The following is a 22,625-nucleotide window of genomic DNA, read 5'->3' as shown; positions in this document are numbered from 1 at the left end:
ATGCTTTGAAAATTTCTCAACCTGTCTCTGAGGGTCTGTTCCTGAGTTCATCCCTTAAGTGTTGGTGGTCACCAGAGCTCTGTCCTCATTCTCTTCTCTGAGTGATCTCATTCATTCCTACGCTTCCAACTGTCACATGCAAGCCAACAATGTCTAGATTTATGTCCAAGTCTCTGTCCTGAGCTTCACACCCTTATCCCAGGGCCCCACCAGATAGCAACACGATATTCCCAAGATAAAGTCATCCTGTCAATCCCAAATCTATTTCTCTTCCCACATTCCCTAACTTGGTGCATTCAGTCTTCATATCACCATGTAACCAAGACAAACCAGGTAGCATCCAGCCTTGACTCCGGAAATTTTCCACTTGGTTGCAGAGAATGACTTGTACAGTTATTTGCTTTCACCCCCAAAATATTGGACAATTTTGAGAGGTTGGATTTTATGTAATGTTTGACCTTTAGACATTATACTTATAGCCTGTACGTTGCAGTCACCTCTTTAATGAATATTTTAAGTAAAGCATTTCAAAAATTAATTATAGGAGGTTAGGACCTCAGGTGTGGCCAACCTGAGAAAGAAACAGCTTACTTTGTTAAGAGTAAAAAAGAGGGAAATGTCTTTTGTTCTTTTATTGTCAGAGCAGAGATTGAGTATTGTCTGTATTTCTTATCAGCTGCCCATCTGCGCTGAACTAAGGCTTTGCGAAGCTTCTGCCTACTTAGACTGATTCATTTTCTCCTCAAAATAATATATAGAGATTTGCCTTCCTGAAACAGCATTGGTATATTTTTCTCTGCAAGTCCCTGGTTCTGCCTGCTTACTGTTTTCTGAATCTTTGCTAATACCCACCCAGATAAGAAAATCCAAAAGAGATGGTGAAAGGAAAGACCATGAGAGATTTCATCATGTTTACCTTTCAATTCTTTTATTATCATTGGGCATCCGGGTTGAACTGATAATGGAAAAGTTCAGAACCAAAGAGATCATATTCCAAGTAACAGCCAAGTTGAGCCAACTCCAGTAGTTCCCTCTTGTCAAGGAGAGTCCTAGAGACAATAAGACAGACATATTGTTACTCTTTGTTTGTTTGTGTGCGGTACGCGGGCCCCTCACTGTTGTGGCCTCTCCCGTTGCGGAGCACAGGCTCCGGACGCGCAGGCTCAGCGGCCATGGCTCATGGGCCCAGCCGCTCCGCGGCATGTGGGATCTTCCCAGACCGGGGCACGAACCCGTGTCCCCTGCATCGGCAGGCGGACTCCCAACCACTGCGCCACCAGGGAAGCCCCATACTGTAACTCTTAAGAGCATATTTTCCAGGTACTTCCCTGGTGGCCCGGGGGTTAAGACTCCAAGCTTCCAAATGCAGGGACGCCAATTTGATCCCTGGTGGGTCGGGGAGCTAAGATCCCACATGCCACGTGGTGTGGCCAAAAACAAACAAAAAAACAAGAGCATATTTTTCACATAGACAGATTCAAAGTTTTAAGCACACCATGTACTGGAATGTAGTTGAAATCAAGTAAAAGAACTTTTAAGTTGGCTTTTATGATGTGACTATAAAATAGTTCAATTTGTTACCAGAAATTAGGGAAAATTCCCATCCAAAAGGGAGTTTCCATCTCAAGGACTTGGGAACTGTAGACATTTTAATTATGCTGCCATTTCCAAGAATTTTGTAATTCTTTTTCAGAATTGTCTTCAGGATATGCTCCGTATTCCTTTGAAAATCCTTAGTGGGACTGCTGTGAACTGTGGAAACTATCAGAGGAAATTTGGCATCAGGACTGGAGAATTAGGTGAGTAATACTGATCTGGATAAAACAGGAAGCCAAGGTAAGGTAACAGGGCGATTTTCTTGTGAGGATCTGTTCTAAAATTAATTCCAAAGCATATGTGAATATCATTGCGATTTTTTTTAGAAAAAGGAGGGGCAATACTCCTACAGATATTTATGTTCTGGTGTGTTTATTTTTTAAACAGAATTTATTATTTTATGATAATTTTACGGCTATCTTCTCACTTCAGTAGAGATCATAGTAAAAATATCACTCTTTGTAAGACTGTGTAAATGAATGGGAAAAGGAGAAAAATATAGGATGAGTGCAGGCTACAGACAGAAGAGTTGAGTCTGGAACGAGTAGATTATCTCAAGAAATTGAGACTCTAACAAGTAAAAAGGAGGCCTAAAATTAACTCCCAAAATGCCGTCGTAGAGATTCAAGCACAGAGAGAAATAGGAAAGAAAGAAAGAAAAAATCCTACCAGGAGGCAATATGGAAAAAATGTGAAGGAAAAAATACACCTCATTAAACACTGTGTGAAGGGAGTTAAGGACCTAGAGGAAGGAAGTGATTGTTTGGGATCCAAGATGGGCTTGGAGAAGAGTTGCAATGTCAGATAATCCTTGTCTTATTAGGGTTTTACCCATTCTGATATCCTATTACTTTGGCAATGCCAGGATGCCAGGATTAAAGCACTATTGTATGTCTATAAATCTGCTTCTAAGGGGTCAGAAGTATTTTCAAAGCCTCTCTTCCAAACGCTAGGAGGACCAATTAAGCCTCTGTGTCCGAGTGTGAGAGGGCTCTGCTGTCCTGGGCTGCTGCCGGAGAGTTGGTCTTGACCTTCACTCAGCCATCATATCGTAGCTGGCTCGTTTTTATTCTGTTCACCCGTTGAGCGTAACTTAGAGTTCACGATGTTGTTTAAGGCAGGGAGGCTAAAAACGTCTTTCCTTTATGCTATAAAATGCACATTAGCTCTGTGCTACCTTCTATTAATACCACTCCTTTTCTATCTTCTTACCATGGAGACCATTTTTGCTTCCAAAATTACTAGGCTAAAAGAATATGTGTTTTACTATAGTAAACATATTCTGTTTTCCCCAAAGAACCATGCTTAAAAATGAAATATACACAATTAAAATAACATAAGGGGGAAGAGATAAGTTTAGTATTTTTTTCCTTTTCTAAATTTTTTTATTATTTTTGTCTGTGTTGGGTCTTCGCTGCTGCGCGCGGGCTTTCTCTAGTTGTGGCGAGGAGGGCTACTCTTCGTTGAGGTGCACGGGCTTCTCATTGCGGTGGCTTCTCTTTGTTGCAGAGCACGGGCTCTAGGGTGCGCGGGCTTCAGTAGTTGTGGCTCGTGGGCTCTAGAGCGCAGGCTCAGTAGTTGTGGCGCACGGGCTTAGTTGCTCCGTGGCATGTGGGATCTTCCCGGACCAGGGCTCGAACCCGTGTCCCCTGCATTGGCAGGTGCTTCTTAACCACTGTGCCACCAGGGAAGTCCCAGTGCTACATATTTTATCCTCAAAGGACATTTTCCAGAATTACGTTGACTTTGTGTGCACATTGTGTGTTTTAATTTTTATTTTGAAATGTAGTTCCCTCCCCGCAGTAACTTCAAAAACTGCACTTGAAAAATGGAAGTTATCCGAAAAAGTAAGAAAGGCTTAGTTTGTGGAGGTCTTCAATCAGTAGCTCAAAGCATAACGACATATAATAGACAGGATTTGACCATTACAGGTATTTTGGTTATTTCTAATAATATGGTCAGAGGAGGAGAAGGAACTATGTTCATTGTGACCATTGCTTACTTTCTTACTAGGAGCCTTATGTTGCTCTAAGCCTCTTACAAATACTAAGTGGCACATATTAAGGGTCTTCTATAATGAGGTCCTCTCTCCTGAAGTTCAGACCTGCATGCCTAATTGCTTGCCGTCTCTACTTGGTTGTCTAATAGGCAACTCAAGCTTAACATGCCTTGAACTAAACACCTCATGTCCTGCCCCAAACCAGCTGCTCCAACTAAGTTGATGGCAACTCCATCCATCCAGTGCTCAGGCCAAAAATCCTGGAGCTTTGTCCTGTTTCTTCCTCTGAATCACTCTACATCTAGCCCATCAAGATAGACTTTTGGTTTGACTTTCAAAATAGGACCAGAATCCAAATACGTCACCACCTCCCCTGCTACCCTCCTGGTCCAAAACACCATCTTCTCTTGCAGGATCCCTGCAATAGATTCCCAGGTACTCTCCCTACTTCTCTACCTTGCCTCTGTTACAGTCTATTCCAATACAGCAACCAAAATCTATCTACACACCTAAGTCAGATCAGGTCTCTCCTCCGCTCACAACCCACCAATAGCTCCCCATTTCCCTCCGAGAAAAAGCCAGGGCCTTAACAGTGGCCCACGAGGCCCTGAGTGATCTGCATGGATGTGGTCTTCCAAAAACCTCATCTCAGAGAGGGCTGGGGAACGTAGGCATCTAGACCTCCAGATGTCAATTATATATAAATCCTGCCTGTATTGGAAATGTTATCGGAAGAATGGTACCGTAGGCAGGGATCACTTTCTAGAGGAAGACGAACATGTTCAGTAAGATTCATCTACACGTGGAAGTTTCAAATGTAATCCCTGGGAATTCTTACCCTGTAGAACAGCACGTAGAAAGGAGTGTGTCTTTGAGGGAAATGGTCCCTCTGTAAAACACTCTTAAAAATTTCACAGTCATATGTAGGCGAGAAAATTTCAGAAAAGAAGCAGTTAAGCTGATTTTTTTTTTTTTTTGTGGTACGCGGGCCTCTCACCGCCGCGGCCCCTCCTGCTGCAGAGCACAGGCTCCGGAGGCGCAGGCCCATTGTCCATGGCTCACGGGCCCAGCCGCTCCACGGCACGTGGTATCCTCCCGGACCGGGACACAAACCCCCGTCCCCTGCATCGGCAAGCGGACTCCCAGCCACCGCGCCACCAGGGAAGCCCCTAAGCTGATTTTGACCATCAGGAGAATGCTGTTTAAAAAGGAGGCAGACAAATTTGCTGTCATTAGAAAGCCAGGATAAATATACACACACACACACACACACACACATACATACAGGTATGTACATACATACATACATATTATTATTATTAGTGACATTTGATGATGTGACACACCCTAGATAACTGAACATTAGTGTGAAGGCAACTAAGATATGAGTGCACTTAAATTCTCCCTATTGAAGGAGGAAACATAGTATAAAATCCACGGGGAAAAGTAGGTCAATGATCAGACATACTTTTCAGAAGACAGCCCTGAAAATAAAATGAGTTTGGTATTAGATATTCATGAGGCGGTAGGATGGAGAAGTAGGTGAAGCAAGAAAATAAAACAATAATCCTCAGGCAAAATAAACGGCCCTTTCTCATTTAATCTTTACAAAAACGACATGAGAAAAGTATGATCATCCCCATTTTATAGATGAGGAAACTAAGTCTCAGAAAAGCTTGTAAGTCTCAACTTCCCAAAGGAGGAGGTGGTGAATAAATGCAAATTGCGTTCATCTTCAGAAGCCATGTTCTTAGACCCTGCTGCCCCTTTTGTGATGACAGCATTCACCCGCCTCAGCTGCTCCATTCCTTACGTCAGCACTTACCTATGGAGAAATACACCCCATCACAAAAGCATCTCACCTTGCACCGTGAATGTCTAACAAGGTGACTTAACTACATTAAACTGACATTCAGCTGGATGACTTCCAGGGATTGTCAAGGTGCTACTGAAGTTGCATTTATGCATGTGAATTTTTTTTCACTTGGAGAAAGGATTGACCCCAGATGTCAAAATGGTACCAGGGGAAAATGTACTCTGCCTGACGTCTGTCAGAAGAGGATTAAACAGAGGTCCTGCCCCTCCATGATCTCATAGCACTTCTTATAAGAGCGAAGGTGTCAACCGCAGCCAGTTTTCCTCATTCCATATTCTATATCCATGAATAATTATATTCTCTCTTATTCCAGTCTTCCCCAGCCTTTAAGGTATATATCTTTCACCTCTTGCCCTAAATAGTCAATGAGGTGACTCTGAGATGCAGAAGAGCTACTGCATTTCACACTGGAGAAAGTCCCTTCTTCCAGGTGAATGAAGTTGATTGCAATGTCATTTGTAAAATGTCCTGAGATTTCCCAAGAGGAAGATGAGGTGCTCGAATCAAGTATTTGTTCTTGTTATTCATACTATATCATTTCTTTTGTTGCATGTTTGACACTTTTGCTCTTCAACCAGTAAACAGATTCTCTCTATGTAAGGAACGGGCTTATATTTATGACACATATATTGCTATTGACTAAGAAAATGGTTCTCTGATGCCATTTGGCTATCTTCGTTTTCAGAATATGGTTATCACTTACGTACATGTTTTAAGGCCAGTATTAAAACGCAAGACAGTTGGTTCTGTTTTTCAAACCTCTTTATATTCTAGATCTGATCCAAGAGCTGAGGGGTGTAGTTTAATGTCAAAATGCACTCTGAGTGGGAACAAGGAAGTCTGTGTGAAGAGATAATTTAGACAAGGAGCTTTGCGCTCTCTGGGAAGCGAGAACTAAGAAGCAGAGGAAAGGATATAACACGTGGTGTTATCAAGATGATGACATTACCTAACATTTGTCTTGGGTTTTTATAGTTTCAAGATACTCGCAAATACATGATTTCATCTCATACATTCAAGCACACCTTCATGAATTAATGCAGCCAACATTTACTGTCTTGTGCTATCACCTACCCCGTGCTAGCCTTTGTGCTGGGATACTCCTATGAATAAGAAATTTAAGCTGCTGTCTCAAAGAACTGAAAGTCTAGGGAAGGAGCTAGATATCTAAATTAATAATTACAATTAAATATAAACTTTTTATAGTACAAAGACATACAAAGTATTATGAAAGAATAATGAAAGAGGTGACTCCTTTGAGTTGAGTCTTGAAGAAAACTATTTAGATGTAGGTTGGTGGGGTTTAAGTGTCCGGTGACGGATGGATGATCCAGGAGAACACCTATTGAGAGGTAAAAGAGCTTGTCATTTCTAGAAGATAAGGCTGTAATTTATCAGAGCTAAAGTGCATGAGGGGAGACGCATCTATCCATCCATCCATCCACCCACCCACCCATCCATCTAATAAGAAATTGTTGATCATCTACTTACTATGAAGTATGAGCTGGGGAAAAAAAGACAAATAATACAGGGTCTCATCCTTCAAGAAGATCAGTGTCTATTAGGGAAAAGAGACATGGAAACACAGAATGGCTTTTCAGACCTTACCAAGTCTAAGAAAGTACTACTAGGAACTGGGTTGACACAAAGAAGGAGACATCAAACACTGCTTGGCTCATCCAGGAAAAGCTTCATAGAGAACAAAATCTCTGATGAGTTGTATATTGAAGAAAGACTCTGCCTAGTAGAGCAGAGAATAGGGTATTTCCACCAGACGGACTAGGTTGGAAATAGGTTACTCGAAGTCACGGGCAGTGTGGCTTTAGCCCAGATTCTGCCTATGCACTAGAGAGGGTGGGAGATGAGATGGAGAGATGGGTGGGGACCAGATGACTAAGATGTTTGGATTTTGTGCTGAAGGTGACACAGAACCACTGAAGGATCGTAAATCGGGGTGGGGGATGTAATCAGATGTGTGTTTGCAAAGATCCAAATGATGGCAATTTGGAGGCTAGATTAGGGAGCAAAGCTAAGGGGGTGGTTCCTGTTTGGAGACAATTACAGTAGTTCAGGCGACAATGAGGACCTGAATTAAGTGAACAACAGAGGAATAGATCAGAGGGGCTGTATTTGGAGATCTTAGTGTGGTAGACAGGTTTTAACATGGGGGGCTGCAGAGGGGAGGGGACTTTAGACTAACATCTGGGCGAATAATACTGTCATTGACCAGAATAGGGCAAGAAGGAAGAGTAAGCGGTGGGACACGGTCTCCATGGTGACAGAAGTGTAGGAGAATCAAGGGCCTGCCACGGGCAGTTCATTAGATGTTGGCATCATTAAATGCTACCAGGAGCATGGAAAGGGCAGGTTCTGAAACTCATAATGAACTGGTGAAATACTGATGCTGCATATGAACACGATTGCAGAAATGAAGAAACTGAAGCTTGGGTCTTTTAAGTGATCAAGAACCCAGGAATTCCAGGAACTCCTAGGCTAGTGCACTTTCCATTATACTGTGCAGTGACTTTGTTGGAATTCATCAGCTCCTCCAGTCTGTGAATTCCAGGGCCTGGAGGGTAAGCGCTGTGAGTGTCGCTGTATTTTGAGACTGGAGTAGCTCAGGGCCTGACACATACAGAAGCACAGAATATCTTCAGTGCCAAAACTTATGAACTCGACCAAGTAATTAAAAAAATTTTTTTTAACTTAAAAATACGATACTAAGGAGATGCTTATATATAACCGATTTATTTAAAACAATGTTTAATTTCAATGACTGATTATTATAAAAATCGTTTACCACAAAAGAACTCCAAAAAAGTCCTGTCTCCCTCTTCACTGAATTTCTTAATTTAAAACCAATGAGTATTTGTACAGATAGTGTCATGTGGGATTCTTTATAATTTTATGAGAGTTCTTCAACAACCACTTAAAAGAATTATTAAACTCACCTAGAATTGTTGATGTAACAACCTAAAATAACTTTTAAAATAGTTGTAATACAATGTTTAAAAGAAATTAATGTATAAATTACTATAACCTAATAAATTCAATGTTAATATAATTTTAAGACACTACGTATATTTCTGTACCATTAACGGCAGTTGCAACTTACCTACAAAATCTGAAAAATTCTTAATTGATGAATTTCAATTAATTTATTTTTTAATGTCAAAAATAGAAACTGAATAGAACGAAGTAAGTTTTTAATGTACGGCCTAAACATCGTCTATGGCTAGAAAGTATAATTTATTATTTCAATTAAATATTTACCAGGAACTCTGGTTTCAAACAAACTCAAAGCCATCAATTCAGATGGTGCATTCACATTAATATACTAGTTTATTCCCATATATGTAGGTATTTTAAAGATTCTTTTTTAGAGGATTTTTTTGTGATAAAGCATTACTTGTGTGGAACAGTCTTTTCAACTGTAGAGAGTAACTGGGAATGAAAAGCAATAGAAAAATAATTCCGATTGCAATATATTTATTTTACATATTCCTCATCTATATTTGAACAGGCGTCTTCCTCCCACGTGATTCAGTTCTCTTCTTGGGTCTTTATCGTACAGACATGTTTAATGATGTCATAGGAGGGAATGACGTCACATTTTCAATATTATGACATAAGTGTAGGCTTGAGGAAGAGGAACAGATGGCTGCAAGAGAAAAAAACTCTTGTTTAAATTACACCAAAACCAGAAGTTGGCTCTGAATTGCGAAATGTAATTAAAACCTCATTTTAAAATGGATTTCACAGTTTATCCACCCTAGGAAGAGCTTTTTACCATATGAACTTTCCAGCTACCACAGAGCACAAAAGAGGTTGCGTTTTTCATGTAAGCGATACACAGTTCAAGGAATGATGGTATTGAGGAGAGTGAAGATAAATCTCATGGACATGGCAATCCTTTTTGTTATAATGTCACATTTCGCGGGAATGGTGTCAGAGTCATGAAAAATGTCTCTAGAAGAAAAAAATTACTTGTGGAAGCTTTTGGTGGGTATAATGTATCAGAGAGAATACAGGACTGGTGCCTTCGTTTGCTCTTGACGTTGGGCTGATTCGCCCAAGTGTCTTTGTTAAAGAGTGCGATTTAGGATACTCAACACATACCAACTACCAGCATAACTTAATTGTATTTTATTCGGCACTTTTAGGTATATTAAGTAGTTTTGCTCCATTTCAGTTTGTCCAGTATTTGCCTGGATTTTCTATTTCTTTTAAAATAAGTTTTGCAATGAAAGGAAAACCATGATAAACGATAATCAGGGACATTTGCCTAACACATTAAGGGTTAAAAAATAATTTTTCTTAATGCCTTTTGACAGATGAGCAAAAGCCTGGAGGCTTAAATGACTTGCTGACGGTCACTTAGCAAGTAAGTGCTGGTGTCAGAAATAGAATCAGACACTGTGACCCCAGCACTCCCTTTCTCCATTGTCCCAGGCAGACATAGAATAGGCACTGCATTCATGAAAGAATAGCTGTGGCCAATGTCACCACACGACATCACACAGAAATGTGTTCAAGGTTTGTGTTTCTTTGTCACTGAGTGCTCTCTACAAACCAATGTAGACTTTAAAAAAAAATTTTTATTGGAGTATAATTGATTTACAATGTTGTGTTAGTTTCTGCTGTACAGCAAAGTGAATCAGTTATACATATACATATATCCACTCGTTTTTAGATTCTTTTCCCATATAGGTCATTATAGAGCACTGAGTAGAGTTCCCTGTGCTATACAGTAGGTCCTTATTAGTTATCTGTTTTATATACAGTAGTGTGTATATGTCAACCCCAATTTATCCCTCTCCCCCTTCCCCCCATAACCACAAGTTTGTTTTTCACATCTGTGACTCTATTTCTGTTTTGTAAATAAGTTCATTTGTACCATTTTTTTAGATTCCACATATAAGTGATATCATATGGTGTTTGTCTTTCTCTGTCTGACTTACTTCACTCAGTATGACAGTCTCTAGGTCCATCCATGTTGCGACAAGTGGCATTATTTCATTCTTTCTATGGCTGAGTACTATTCCATTGTATATATGTACCACATTTTCTTTATCCATTCGTCTGTCGACGGGCATTTAGGTTGCTTCTGTGTCCTGGCTATGATGAATAGTGCTGCATTGAACATTGGAGTGCATGTATCTTTTCGAATTATGATTTTCTCTGGATATATGCCCAGGAGTGGGATTGCTGGATCATATGGTAGCTCTATTTTTAGTTTTTTAAGGAACGTCCATGCTGTTCTGCATAACGGTTGTATCAATTTCCATTCCCACCAACAGCGCAAGAGGGTTCCCTTTTCTCCACACCCTCTCCAGCATTTGTTGTTTGTAGCTTTTTTGATGATGGCCATTCTGACCATTGTGAGGTGATACCTCATTGTAGTTTTGATTTGCATTTCTCTAATAATTAGTGACGTTGAGCATCTTTTCATGTGCCTCTTGGCTACCTGTATGTCTTCTTTGAAGAAATGTCTGTTTAGATCTTTCACCCATTGTTTGATTGGGTTTTTTTGATATTTGATTGGGTTGGTTTTTTGATATTGATCATGAGCTGTTTGTATATTTTGTAAATTAATCCCTTGTCTGTCGATTCATTTGCAAATATTTTCTCCCATTCTGTGGGTTGCAGTGTAGACTTTTATGTAAACTTTAGCCACAGTCATACCTAATTCTATGCCAGTAGCCATGATTGTATGTTTAAAAACATCTCGTTTTTCTTACATTTTCCTGTCTCATGCCATACGGGTAACAGAAGAAATGTCAGTGGATATTAGGAAATGAGAAAAGGGCACTGTTACTAGTAAATATTTTCTCTTAACAATTCTCATGTGCTTATCAGGCCCCTACTTTGTTGCCTGAATTAATGTCTTTAATTTCTCACTCCGTAGTTGGATCTGAACTGATATGACTAAGTAAGTTGTCTTTACTATATATAACATGTACAAAGTATATACTCTACAAGACGTACTCATTCCTCTCACCACACACCGTGCATTTTGCACGTAATGCATGCATACCCAAGATCCTACCAATAAACTGTTAAGAAATACAGCACCGTATGCAGAGGATTCTAAGTGTTATGAACCATTTCATGCGCAAAACATGCCGATTGTTCTTTTTTTTAAAAAAAACTACCTCCATGCTATTTAAATATATAAAAATACTTTGGTCAGTTTTAAGTTTGCCAGACTTTTGCCTGGAATTGTTTTTGGATGGTTTCACATTCATTCACTAGTATTCACAGGAATTAAAACTGTACAGTTCAAAGGATACCAGATGATTATTTTTTGGTGCCTTTACAAAGACACCCTTAAGGTTAAGTCACCATTATTATAATGAAGTAAGCATGCTGAAGGCAGAAAACGGGTCTTGTCCCCTGCTACATCCTAGTGTCAGGTATATGGTAATTAGGCACTTAACAAATATTTGTTGAATGAATGAATAAATGAAGTGATTTTTCCACTCACTCACTTTATCTAATTAAGAGCATGAAAACAAATGTATCTAAATTGTGTCCTTTAAGGAGGTGGACGAATTTGGCCTGAATAATCAGGGGTAAAGAGCCCATCCACTGCAATCTGCCTTCTCCTCTTTCAGAAACCCTTGGGTCAAATTCCTCTCCCTTCCACAGGGAGAAATTTTCAAAGAGAGAGATGTGCTCTGTTCCTGCACTTAATTATCATTGTGCCTCTAGTCAAACTCTAGGCCCTGGATTTCCATGAAAGCCCTTTGGTTTGTTAAATCGGTAAGTAGAAGAAAGATTGAGGCGTAGCACCTGTCTTTGGCCGTCCCAGTGGCTCCGAGTTTGATCAGTGAATAGTTAGTCCCCAAATACCTTCCAGCCATGTTGCTCTACCCAGCTTGCCTTGGTGATGACAGAATGTTGCTGTCATAAAAATACCTACAGCTACTCTATAGTACATTGCAGAGAAAATTCCTTGGAGGCGGATGGCAAAAAGACTCTCCATGGGTTATCTTCTTCAATCCCATATACCCTGTATCAAACCAGGGGCAGAGGCGGTGCTGTGATCACATGCCACCTGGAAATGTGGCTAGAGTTTTAACAGGTAGTCAAGTTTTAATACGTGATTAAAACACATAAAGCCTTTGTGGATTAAAAGCCCAAACGGGAACACATAAGTGCTGGTGTTATTTTTCGACAAATGTTGACTTTGGGCGGCTGTAACTGTCAAGGGCAGCCCCCTACAATGTTCCCCAGGGTTACATCCACCGCAGTCCACAGGCACTTCCACAGGCCTGTATTTCTTAAAGAGAACAGATGGTTAGGGGAGGGGCCCAGACACAGAAGCAGATTTATCTTGTCAGGCTGTGCTCTCCAGGCAAATGACCTGAAGCAGGTCACAAGTGGTCACATGACAACAGTGTGGTTCAGAGGTGTCCTAAGGTGCTGGCCATTCCTAACTCTTCCCTCTCAGGGTCTCAACTGCTTCTTTTGGATAGGCACATAGCAGTTTTGTTGTTGTTGTTTTATGTGTGTGTGCATGTATTTTAAGGTAAAATGCCTTATTATGAATGCTAGTGAAGATTTATATATCTTTAAAAATATTTAATTGTTGGTACTTCCCTGGTGGCGCAGTGGATAATACTCCATGCTCCCAATGCAGGGGGCCTGGGTTCAATCCCTGGTCAGGAAACCAGACCCCACATGCACGCCGCAACTGAGAGTTCACATGCCACAACTAAGGAGCCCGCGTGCTGCAACTAAGGAGCCCTGGAGGCGCAACTAAGGAGCCCACCTGTCACAACTAAGACCCGGTGCAACCAAATAATTAAATTAAAAAAAAAGATTAGAAAAACTTTAAAAAAATTTAATTGCATCAATGGATTGTGGACACCTGGAGATATTTTGTATTCTCAAATGACAGAAATCCTACCTTTAGGGGGATGAATGAACAGTTTTACAGGTAGTCAAGGCTGAGCGGCAGTCCGGCTAGAAAGCCCAGTGTCCTAAAAAGAGTTGCAGGACAGAGCCAGCATCTTACCTTGCTACCCACAGTCACAGCAGCCTGTGGGTTCAGAACCTTCTCTTTCAAGCCTAAAAATTCCTGTTGTTTTCCGGGAGGCCTTGTTTTCAGGATGCTCTTCTTTTTGTGTGTTGTATGTGCATTTTGTTGCATGAAATACATGTTCTTTTGTGATTTGTCCCCATTATAGAAGCTGAAGTCCTTGCCCTTTCAGTACAGGTCAGATTGTGTATGCAGCCCAGCAGACCTCAGAGAGTCTGTGAAAGGCTGACCTAGTCAAACGCCAGCCTGGCAACTGTCTTGCTGTGAACACTCACATCAAAAAGCTAAAGTTGCCTGCCTCTGCCTCCCTGAATTTTTTTTTTCTGTTACTTTATTTGGTTTGTTTTTCCAAATGCACTCCTTTTTCTAAGGCCATTTTCCCCAGTTGCCTGTCCTCTGAAATGTTCATACTTCTAGGTATAGTATTTCAGGCCTGGACCCCTGAATAATCCATAATATAGGACAGAGTGGCTGGCTGTCCTAGAATTGGTCTCAGGATTTTCTAGGATGCTCTGAGTTTGTCTGATGTCAGTTCGAGCTCTCCATTCCATCCTGGGCCATTTCAAAAGGAGGCATTGAAATGGCAGCCAACGAATCTCAGATACTGTAGCTTTATTGTTTAAAAGAAAATACATATACATATGTGTATATACATTTTATGTACCTATATATGTTGTTTGATTTTATGAGCAAGGAGTAAACATACACACACACACACACACATAGAGTTTGATTTTATGAACAAGGAAGTCCTACTGTTGTAGAAGTTAACGTTTATTTCACAATTTTCAATGAAAGTTTATGTTCTATTAATGCCAGCCCTCATTTTCTCGCTTACCTACATGTCTAAGTATAAACAAATAGAGTTAGAAAGATTCTTCTTTAAGAATTAGTATGAGCCAGTTCAAGCAGTAGGGCAGGCTAAACGTTCACAGGATACCTTGCCAACGTAGTACATGTAAAATAATGAATAAAGTGAAAGGGGACAAAATATCATATTTTTAAATGCCTGGCTAAGCTGGTAGGAAAGTAAAGGACTTGTTCAGGGGGCAGAAACAAAAGAGAGAGCAGAGAAAATAAGGAGTAAGGGGTGACCTAGAGCAGCCGTTTGCATGTTTTTTTTTTTTTATTGAGGTATAATTGGTATACAATATTATGTAAGTTTCTGGTATACAGCATAGTGATTCACAATTTTTAAAGCTTATATTCCATTTTTAGTTATTATAAAATATTGACTATATTCCCTGTGTCGTACAATATATCCTTGTGGTTTATTTATTTTATACATAGTAGTTTGTACCTCTTAATCCCCTTCTGCTATCTTGCCCCTCCCCGCTCCCTCTCCTCACTGGTAACCACTAGTTTGTTCTCTGTATCTGTGAGTCTCTTTCCTCTTTTGTTATATTCACTAGTTTGCTGTATGTTTTAGGTTCCACATATAACTGATATCATACAGTATTTGTCTTTCTCTGTCTATTTCATTAGCATAATACCCTCCAAATCTATTCATGTTGTTGCAAATGGCAAAATTTCATTCTTTTTTACAGTTGAGTAGTATTCCATTGTTTACAGACATCACAACTTCTTTTTTCTAATTTTTTAATTTTTTTTACATCTTTATTGGAGTATAATCGCTTTACAATGGTGTGTTACTTTCTGCTTTATAACAAAGTGAATCAGTTATACATATACATATGTCCCCATATCTCCTCCCTCTTGCGTCTCCCTCCCACCCTCCCTATCCGACCCCTCTAGGTGGTCACAAAGCACCGAGCTGATCTCCCTGTACTATGCAGCTGCTTCCCACTAGCTATCTATTTTACATTTGGTAGTGTATATATGTCCATGCCACTCCCTCGCTTTGTCCCGGCTTCCCCTTCCCCCTCCCTGTGTCCTCAAGTCCATTCTCTAGTAGGTCTGGACATCACATCTTCTTTATCCATTTACCTGTTGATGGGCACTTAGGTTGCTTCCGTATCTCAGCAATTGTAAATGATGCTGCTGTGAACATTGTGGTGCATGTATCTTTTTGAATCAGTGTTTTTGGCTTTTTTGGATATGTATCTAGGAGTGAAATTGCTGGGTCATATACTAGTTCTATTTTTAGTTTTTTGAGAAACCTCCGTACTGTTTTCCACATGACTGAACCGACTTACACTCCTGCCAACAGCGCACAAGGGATCCCTTTTCTCCACACCCTCACCAGAATTTGTTATTTGTGTTCTTTTTGATGGTGGCCATTCTGACAGGTGTGAGGTGAGATCTCATTGTGGTTTTAATTTGCATTTTCCTGATGATTAACGATACTGAGCATCTTTTCATGACCATCTGTATGTCTTCTTTGGAAAAATGTCTGTTCAGGCCTTCTGCCCATTTTGTAATTGGGTTGTTTGTTTTTTTGATGCCTGGGGGGTTTTAAAAGACGAAGTGAGAAAGAACTGGGGCTGAATAGAAATAAATCAGAGACATAGCCTCTGCCAGCACATGAAGGGAGTACTCCTCTCACCCAGAACAACACCCATGTGGGTGGACTCAGTGCAAATCTGGCCCACAGAAGGAGTCTTTGGAGATTATATGTCTTCCTCAGTCTTGTCTTCTGGTGGAGGGGAGGCAGTTGGGAAAAAAGTCTTCATGAGAATCTCTAACCACAAACCTGCACTGACTGAGTTTAGGGGCCAGAATTCATAGCACCTGTGTGGTTCTAAAACCCTCAAATGCTTAAACAGTCACAGAAAGATAAATACGGTATGATTGCACTTGTATGATGTACCTGTCGTCACATTCGTAGAGACAGGCAATCGAATGGCGGTTGCCGTGGGCCAGGAGTGGGGGGATGGGGAGTTGATGTTCAGTGGCTATAGAGTTTCAGTTGTGCAAATGAAGAGAGTTCTAGATATCAGTTGCCCAACAACGTGAATGTACTGAACACAACCAAACTTGACATTTCAAAATGGCGAAGATGGTAAATTTTACGTTATGTGTATTTTACCACAGTAAAAATTGTCTTTTAATTTTTAAAAATTTAAAGTAGTCTCAGGTTGGTAATGCCCCCTGACTGCCTATAAGAAACAAACATAGCAAACAAACAAAAGGCCAGGAAAAGACCCTCCCACCCAGGATTTGTAATAATTCCCAAGGAATCTACGATCACAGTAATATTTTACAAGGAAATAATGAATGAGGGCCAGAAGAACCAACAAACTATACATTCAGAATAAAAAGACAGTGGGAATTAGATTTATTAAGTGCAAGGTTAACATTGTATGCTTAATTTTTTTTTTAAAGATGAAGCTGAAAGCATGTTGAAGGAAAAAGAAATTATCAAAATTAACCAAGGAGATTTGAAAAGTAACCAAATAGAACTTACAGAAGAAAAAATAAAAACTATAGTTCTTAATATTATAGACCAAATTGATAGACTAAGCAGCAGATTGATTCCACTGGAGAGAGAAGGAGTAAATAGGAAGATGGAACTGAAGAAATTACAGCTCAAAGATGCAAACGGATGGAAGTATGAAGTGCAGGTATTAAGATCCTACCTATATCAACTTATAGTTTACAATGTAAATAATCTGGAAATATGGGTGAAGCAATATTTGAAGAGACAATGGCTGAGATTTTCCAGAAACAATGAAAAATACCCTCCTACTGAGGAATTCCAAGCATACAAAATAAAAAGGAAATTCACACTGAGATAGGTCATAGGGAAGATACAGAATACCAGAGAAAAAGATGCTACAAGTCATCAGAAAAAAAAAAGACAAGTTACTTCAAAGGAAGCACAATTACTTTCAGCTGATATAACAGCAATAATACATGTCAGATAAAAATGGAAAGGGCTTAGAAAGAATAACTTTTAAATAGAATTATCTATTCTAATTCACTGTTATAAATTATCTGTTATATTAAATGATCTCTTATGAATGAAGGAATAAATGCATTTGCAGACACATGAAATCTAAGCATTTATTACCAAAACAGACCCTCAGTAAAGGAACTTCAGATGATGTACCTCAGGAAATAAGTAATAATTTAAGGATAAAGGTCTGAGATGTGAGAGGAAATGATAAACCAAGAAAAAAAGCAAAAAAGTTCATCTAAATCTACATTAACCATGTTTTTTAATAATAAAATAATCTCTTATCACTGGGATTTAAAAAAATCAAGTAGGGAATTCCCTGGTGGTCCAGTGGTTAGGACTCCACGCTTTCACTGCCAAGGGCCTGGGTTCGGTCCCCAGTCGGGGAGCTAGGATCCCACAAGCCGTGCAGTGTGACCAAAAAAAAAAAAAAATCAGGTAGACCCCACATCCTGGAAAATATAGCCTAAGACTTAGATGGTGAGTAACTGAGGTTTCTAAAGTTCTTGTATTACTAGGAAGGAAGGAAGGTAAAATTGTTTACTTTTTTTTTTTTCTTTTGCGGTAACACGGGCCTCTCACTGTTGTGGCCTCTCCCGTTGCGGAGCACAGGCCCTGGACGCGCAGGCTCAGCGGCCATGGCTCACGGGCCCAGCCGCTCCGCGGCATGAGGGATCTTCTTGGACCGGGGCACGAACCCCTGTCCCCTGCATCGGCAGGCGGACTTCCAACCACTGCGCCATCAGGGAAGCCCTGTTTACTATATTTTAAAATGTTTAAATTTGATGTGTTAAATTTTCTACTATAACTACTAATAGGATATAAATCGTACACATACCTTCCAAAGAAGTAAAGAGGATAAATAGAATATGGAGGTGGAAAAAAAAAAAAAAACAATAAAAAGAAATCAAGAAACTTCAACGATAACTATGACAAAAAAAATGAAATAAGCATATCAGTAAACATAGTCAATGCAAATAAACTGAATTTAGCATATAAAAAAAGAGAATGGGTAAGACTCCAAACCCAGCCATATGCTTTTTATACAAGACACATGTAAATTATAAAGACAAACACAAAAAGACTGGTACAGTCACATTAACATCAGATAAAACAGCTTTTAAAACACTAGTACTGGGCTTCCCTGCTGGCGCAGTGGTTAAGAATGCACCTGCCAATGCAGGGGACACGGGTTTGAGCCCTGGTCCGGGAAGATCCCACATGCCGCAGAGCAACTAAGCCTGTGTGCCACAGCTACTGAGCCTGTGCTCTAGAGCCCGTGAGCCACAACTACTGAGCCTGTGTGCCACAACTACTGAAGCCCACGTGCCTAGAGTCCGCACTCTGCAAGAAGAGAAGCCACCGCAATGAGAAGCCCGCGCACCTCAACAAAGAGTAGCCCCCGCTCACCTCAACTAGAGAAAGCTCACGTGCAGCAATGAAGACCCAACGCAGCCAAAAATAAATAGAATAAATTTATTTAAAAAATAAAAATAATAAAATAAAACACTAGTACTTACATTGCAAGATAAAACAGCTCCATATATGTTGATATAAGTTTCAATTCATCAGGAAGATGTAATAATTTGTATGCATGTGATAACATAGCTTCAAAATATATGAAGCAAAAACTGAAATATGTACAATCAGAAACTAAAAATCCACCATGAGAGATTTTAACATACTTCTCATAGTAACCAATAGATCAAGCAGTCAAAAAATCAGTAGGAATATAGAATATTTGAACACCATGATTAACAACTGTAGTCTAAGGGTCATACAGAGAGGATTTATATAATAACAGCAGAATGTAATGTTTTCAAGAGCTTAATAAATAGTTAAAAAATTTTAAAATATATATTATCGATACTCTTTTGTATGCCTGATATACTTCACACTGCTTAAAAAGAATCAAACATCATCCTTATTGATTAAAGGTGCTACATATATTCCATATCATACAAAAGTATATTATCAAATACATTATTTTAAATTCAAATGAAGCTACCCAAGATTGCATAGCAAATGGTAGAGGCAGGATTTAAAAGCACATGTCTCTGGGTCCAAAGATTCTATTCTTCCCACTGCGATGCACTACCTCTGTGACCAGTATCCAGGAACATCCCTCTGTTTTATCAGTACAACCAGAAGATTCCTGAAGATAGCCAAGTATTGATCTCAACAGCAGCCCAGCTGCCAGGACAACTGCCTTTACCTTGAGGTCCCTCAGGTTCCCCGTTAACACTGGCTTCTCTGTTCTGCCACAATTATAATATGTTTTATTTTTTTTCCGCACAGGATTTTACAGTATTTTTATTAAGATGAAGCATTTTACCAATACGTTCTGTAGGAGCATTCGTTTATTAAATAACAGACTGTCGGGTCTGATGATCAGGATTGATCAGTCTGCTAACATGGCTGTATTCCACTTTGCAAGATAGAATTCATTGTAACGTATTATCAGTCTCATCGGTACTGTGTTAATTCTTTCATCAATTCAACGTAAAGGCCGATGTCTAGCCTCTGCAGCATTGTTAGGCTTCTTCATACAAATAACTGCAGCCAACGTCTATTTATATAGTCAGTTATTTTGCTGAGCCCTACGGGTCTAATACAATATGAGGGGCTTGAGTGGTGGACCTCAGAAAGACATGTCCATGTTTCAGCACTCTGAATCTCTGAAAGTGACCCTATTTGGAAAAAGGGTCTTTGCAGACATAATTGCGTTAAGGATCTTGAGATGAGATCATTCCGGATGATCTGGGTGGGCACTAAATCTAATGACAAGGGTCCTCATAAGAAGCAAAAGAGGAGACACAGACGAGCAGAAGGCGGCCATGTGAAGACAGCAGAGATTGAAGTTAGGCTACAAGCCCAGGAAAACCTGGAACAACCAGACACTAGAAGAGGCAAGGGACCCTCCTCCTGTAGATCCCTGGAGGAAGCGCAGCCCTGCCAACACCTTGATTCCAGACTTCTGGCCTCCAGAGCTGTCAGAGAGTACATTTCTATTGTTTGAGGCCTCCCAGTTTCTTATAATTTGTTACAGAAGCCATAGGAAACTAAGATATAATACCGCCAAACAAATAATATACATATTACTATTATTTTTTTTGCCGTGCATTTTCCAAAATTAAGATGATTCAAACCACCAGTCACAACACACACCTCAACACTTCTATGTGTGTGTTTATTCTCAGGGTGAAAGCCATTCAATTCCCCTTCCCTTTATATTTGCAGATAAATGTATCACTCTTAACTACTGGCAAACACTGAGCACGTGGAATTAGCACCAACTGTGACATCATACCCTGAGACAAAGTGGGGACACCAACTGTGAAGCATTATGAAGGATTAAGTAAATTAAAAGAAATGCCTTGTGCAAAATACCTAGGATACTGACACGGGGTAGGGACACAAAAATGGCATTGGTGATTTTTATTAACGTCTATGGTAAAACTTTATAAATACTATCTTCCAAGTAGTTCGTAGTTTTTTTCTAGTGCTCTATTGATCTGATGATTTTATTTATTTGATCATTCATGAATCTTGCGATGGTTTGCACTAATTGGTAGATGGTCTGCTTACCTATCAAGGTGTGACATAACTTGTTTTGGAGGTGTCTGCTCCAGCCTCTTGCAGCACTCGGATAATCTGAAATGGTGCACTTCGATTCCTTCCCGGGTGAATAATAACAGGACAGCCAAGCTGAGCCTGAGCGTGAGCTGTTGCCTGTAGAACCTTTCTTTCACTCTCAGTCAGAGGCCAGGAGCAACCAGTTTCCCCAATAACGCCACACTTGATACTGGTTCCATCAGCTCCATGGAGAATTTCATTAACAAGGACATCAGTAAGCTAAGGAAGAGAATGAAAATTGATAGATTGGATTTTATCAACATAGAGTCACCACAGCACGTGAATGAATTTAGTCATTCAGTCACTCATCCTTTTAAAAATGTATCCAACATTCATTCAGTTAGTATTGGTCAATGAGAAAGGCATTTTACTGACCAAATCTCAAATTCAGCAAGTTACCGTAAAAGAATTTGAAAAAGAATCGATAAATGTATATGTATAACTGAATCACTTTGCTGTACACCTGAAACGAACACAATATTGTTAATCAACTCTACTCCAATATAAAATAAAAAAATTTTTTAAATCAGAAAAACAAGTTACTCTAAATCAACGAGTCCATAAAACTTACTGTGATTATTTACCAAGAAATTCATGGCTTTAGGAGGCTGCAGGGGAAAAAGTGACTTAATGAGAAGTACATTCATTGTACATTCGTTCATTGAGATAAAAATCTGTATTTTAACCTAAGGGGCACCCAGAATGTAAAAAGACTGCCTCTGAATCTATGTCAACTGTAGCAAGTAATTCTTTAATTTTCTCTTATTCATTCTGTCCTTTATCCTATACAGCAAAGCAAATTCACAGCACACACAATAATACTTATATTGAGTGGTTAGAAGAATGTGTAATCCCTGATATCAGGATAGTCTTCAAATCATATAAATGTGTAAAAGGGAAAGGCCTGAGGAAAAAAAATGCAGATAAAATTTTGAAATATTAAGTATTTTAAAGATTAACTGACTCTTTGCAAAGACTGCAGCTGACTTTCTATGCCTATGAAACAGGCAATGGAAGATACATATAAATATATACATATATGTGTAAACACACATCTAAATGTATATTCTACGTATATAGAGAAGGAGAGCACACACACATACAAAACGGCTTCATGGCTTATCCTTTCTTTTTGCCCCTGAAAGATTTACTTTTCCTTCTGCCCATTCTTGCTTAAGATCCTATTATGACAAAAACAGGAAAATAGATTTTCTTCTACCCCTCCTGGTTTGTAAAAGGAGAAGGAAACATATTCGCAACTGTGCCAAGTCTCTGCCTGCCAGGTTTCACCCGACAGTGAATTTTTATTGCTGGTTATTATAAAATCCAGAAAGAAAATTGAGGTTGCATAACTGAAGCTTCTAATGGAACACTGAGGTTTACACACAGACTGTGCCACCGCTACCGTGCACCATGATATACATGAATCTAAGTATTACCCCGTTGGGTCTTCCGGTGACCAGTGCATTAAGATCTCCTTCCTGGATGCTTGTTCTTTATGAAGTGAAATGTTCCTAATTTAGGTCCCATTGACAGATGCCTTTGCTAGCTAGCAAACTTCTACAGCGTGCCTCTGAGCCAGTGACATTTCCAAATGTAGATGACACGTGGG

General features: G+C 39.7%; 2 protein-coding genes across 3 annotated transcripts in view; one reads left to right on the top strand and one right to left on the bottom strand.

The window, feature by feature from the left end:
• Positions 1–22,625, top strand: part of RSU1 (Ras suppressor protein 1) — a 363,740-nt gene that overhangs the window by 282,676 nt on the left and 58,439 nt on the right. For both annotated transcript variants that reach the window (XR_004525414.2, XR_004525413.2), the window contains exon 9: positions 1,694–1,799. The gene's annotated coding sequence lies outside the window, so the exon portion shown is untranslated. The remainder of the gene's footprint in view (positions 1–1,693; positions 1,800–22,625) is intronic.
• Positions 1–22,625, bottom strand: part of PTER (phosphotriesterase related) — a 30,816-nt gene that overhangs the window by 6,260 nt on the left and 1,931 nt on the right. The window contains 4 exon segments of the mRNA XM_019933505.3: positions 917–943; positions 945–1,049; positions 20,966–20,985; positions 20,987–21,232. Of these exon segments, the coding sequence (XP_019789064.1) occupies positions 917–943; positions 945–1,049; positions 20,966–20,985; positions 20,987–21,232 (398 nt within the window).

Source organism: Tursiops truncatus, chromosome 2, assembly GCF_011762595.2.
Source record: "Tursiops truncatus isolate mTurTru1 chromosome 2, mTurTru1.mat.Y, whole genome shotgun sequence".
In the NCBI taxonomy this organism is placed as follows: Eukaryota; Metazoa; Chordata; class Mammalia; order Artiodactyla; family Delphinidae; genus Tursiops; species Tursiops truncatus.
The sequence above is the reverse complement of the archived record's forward strand: the minus strand, read 5'-3'. Positions and strand labels throughout refer to the sequence as shown.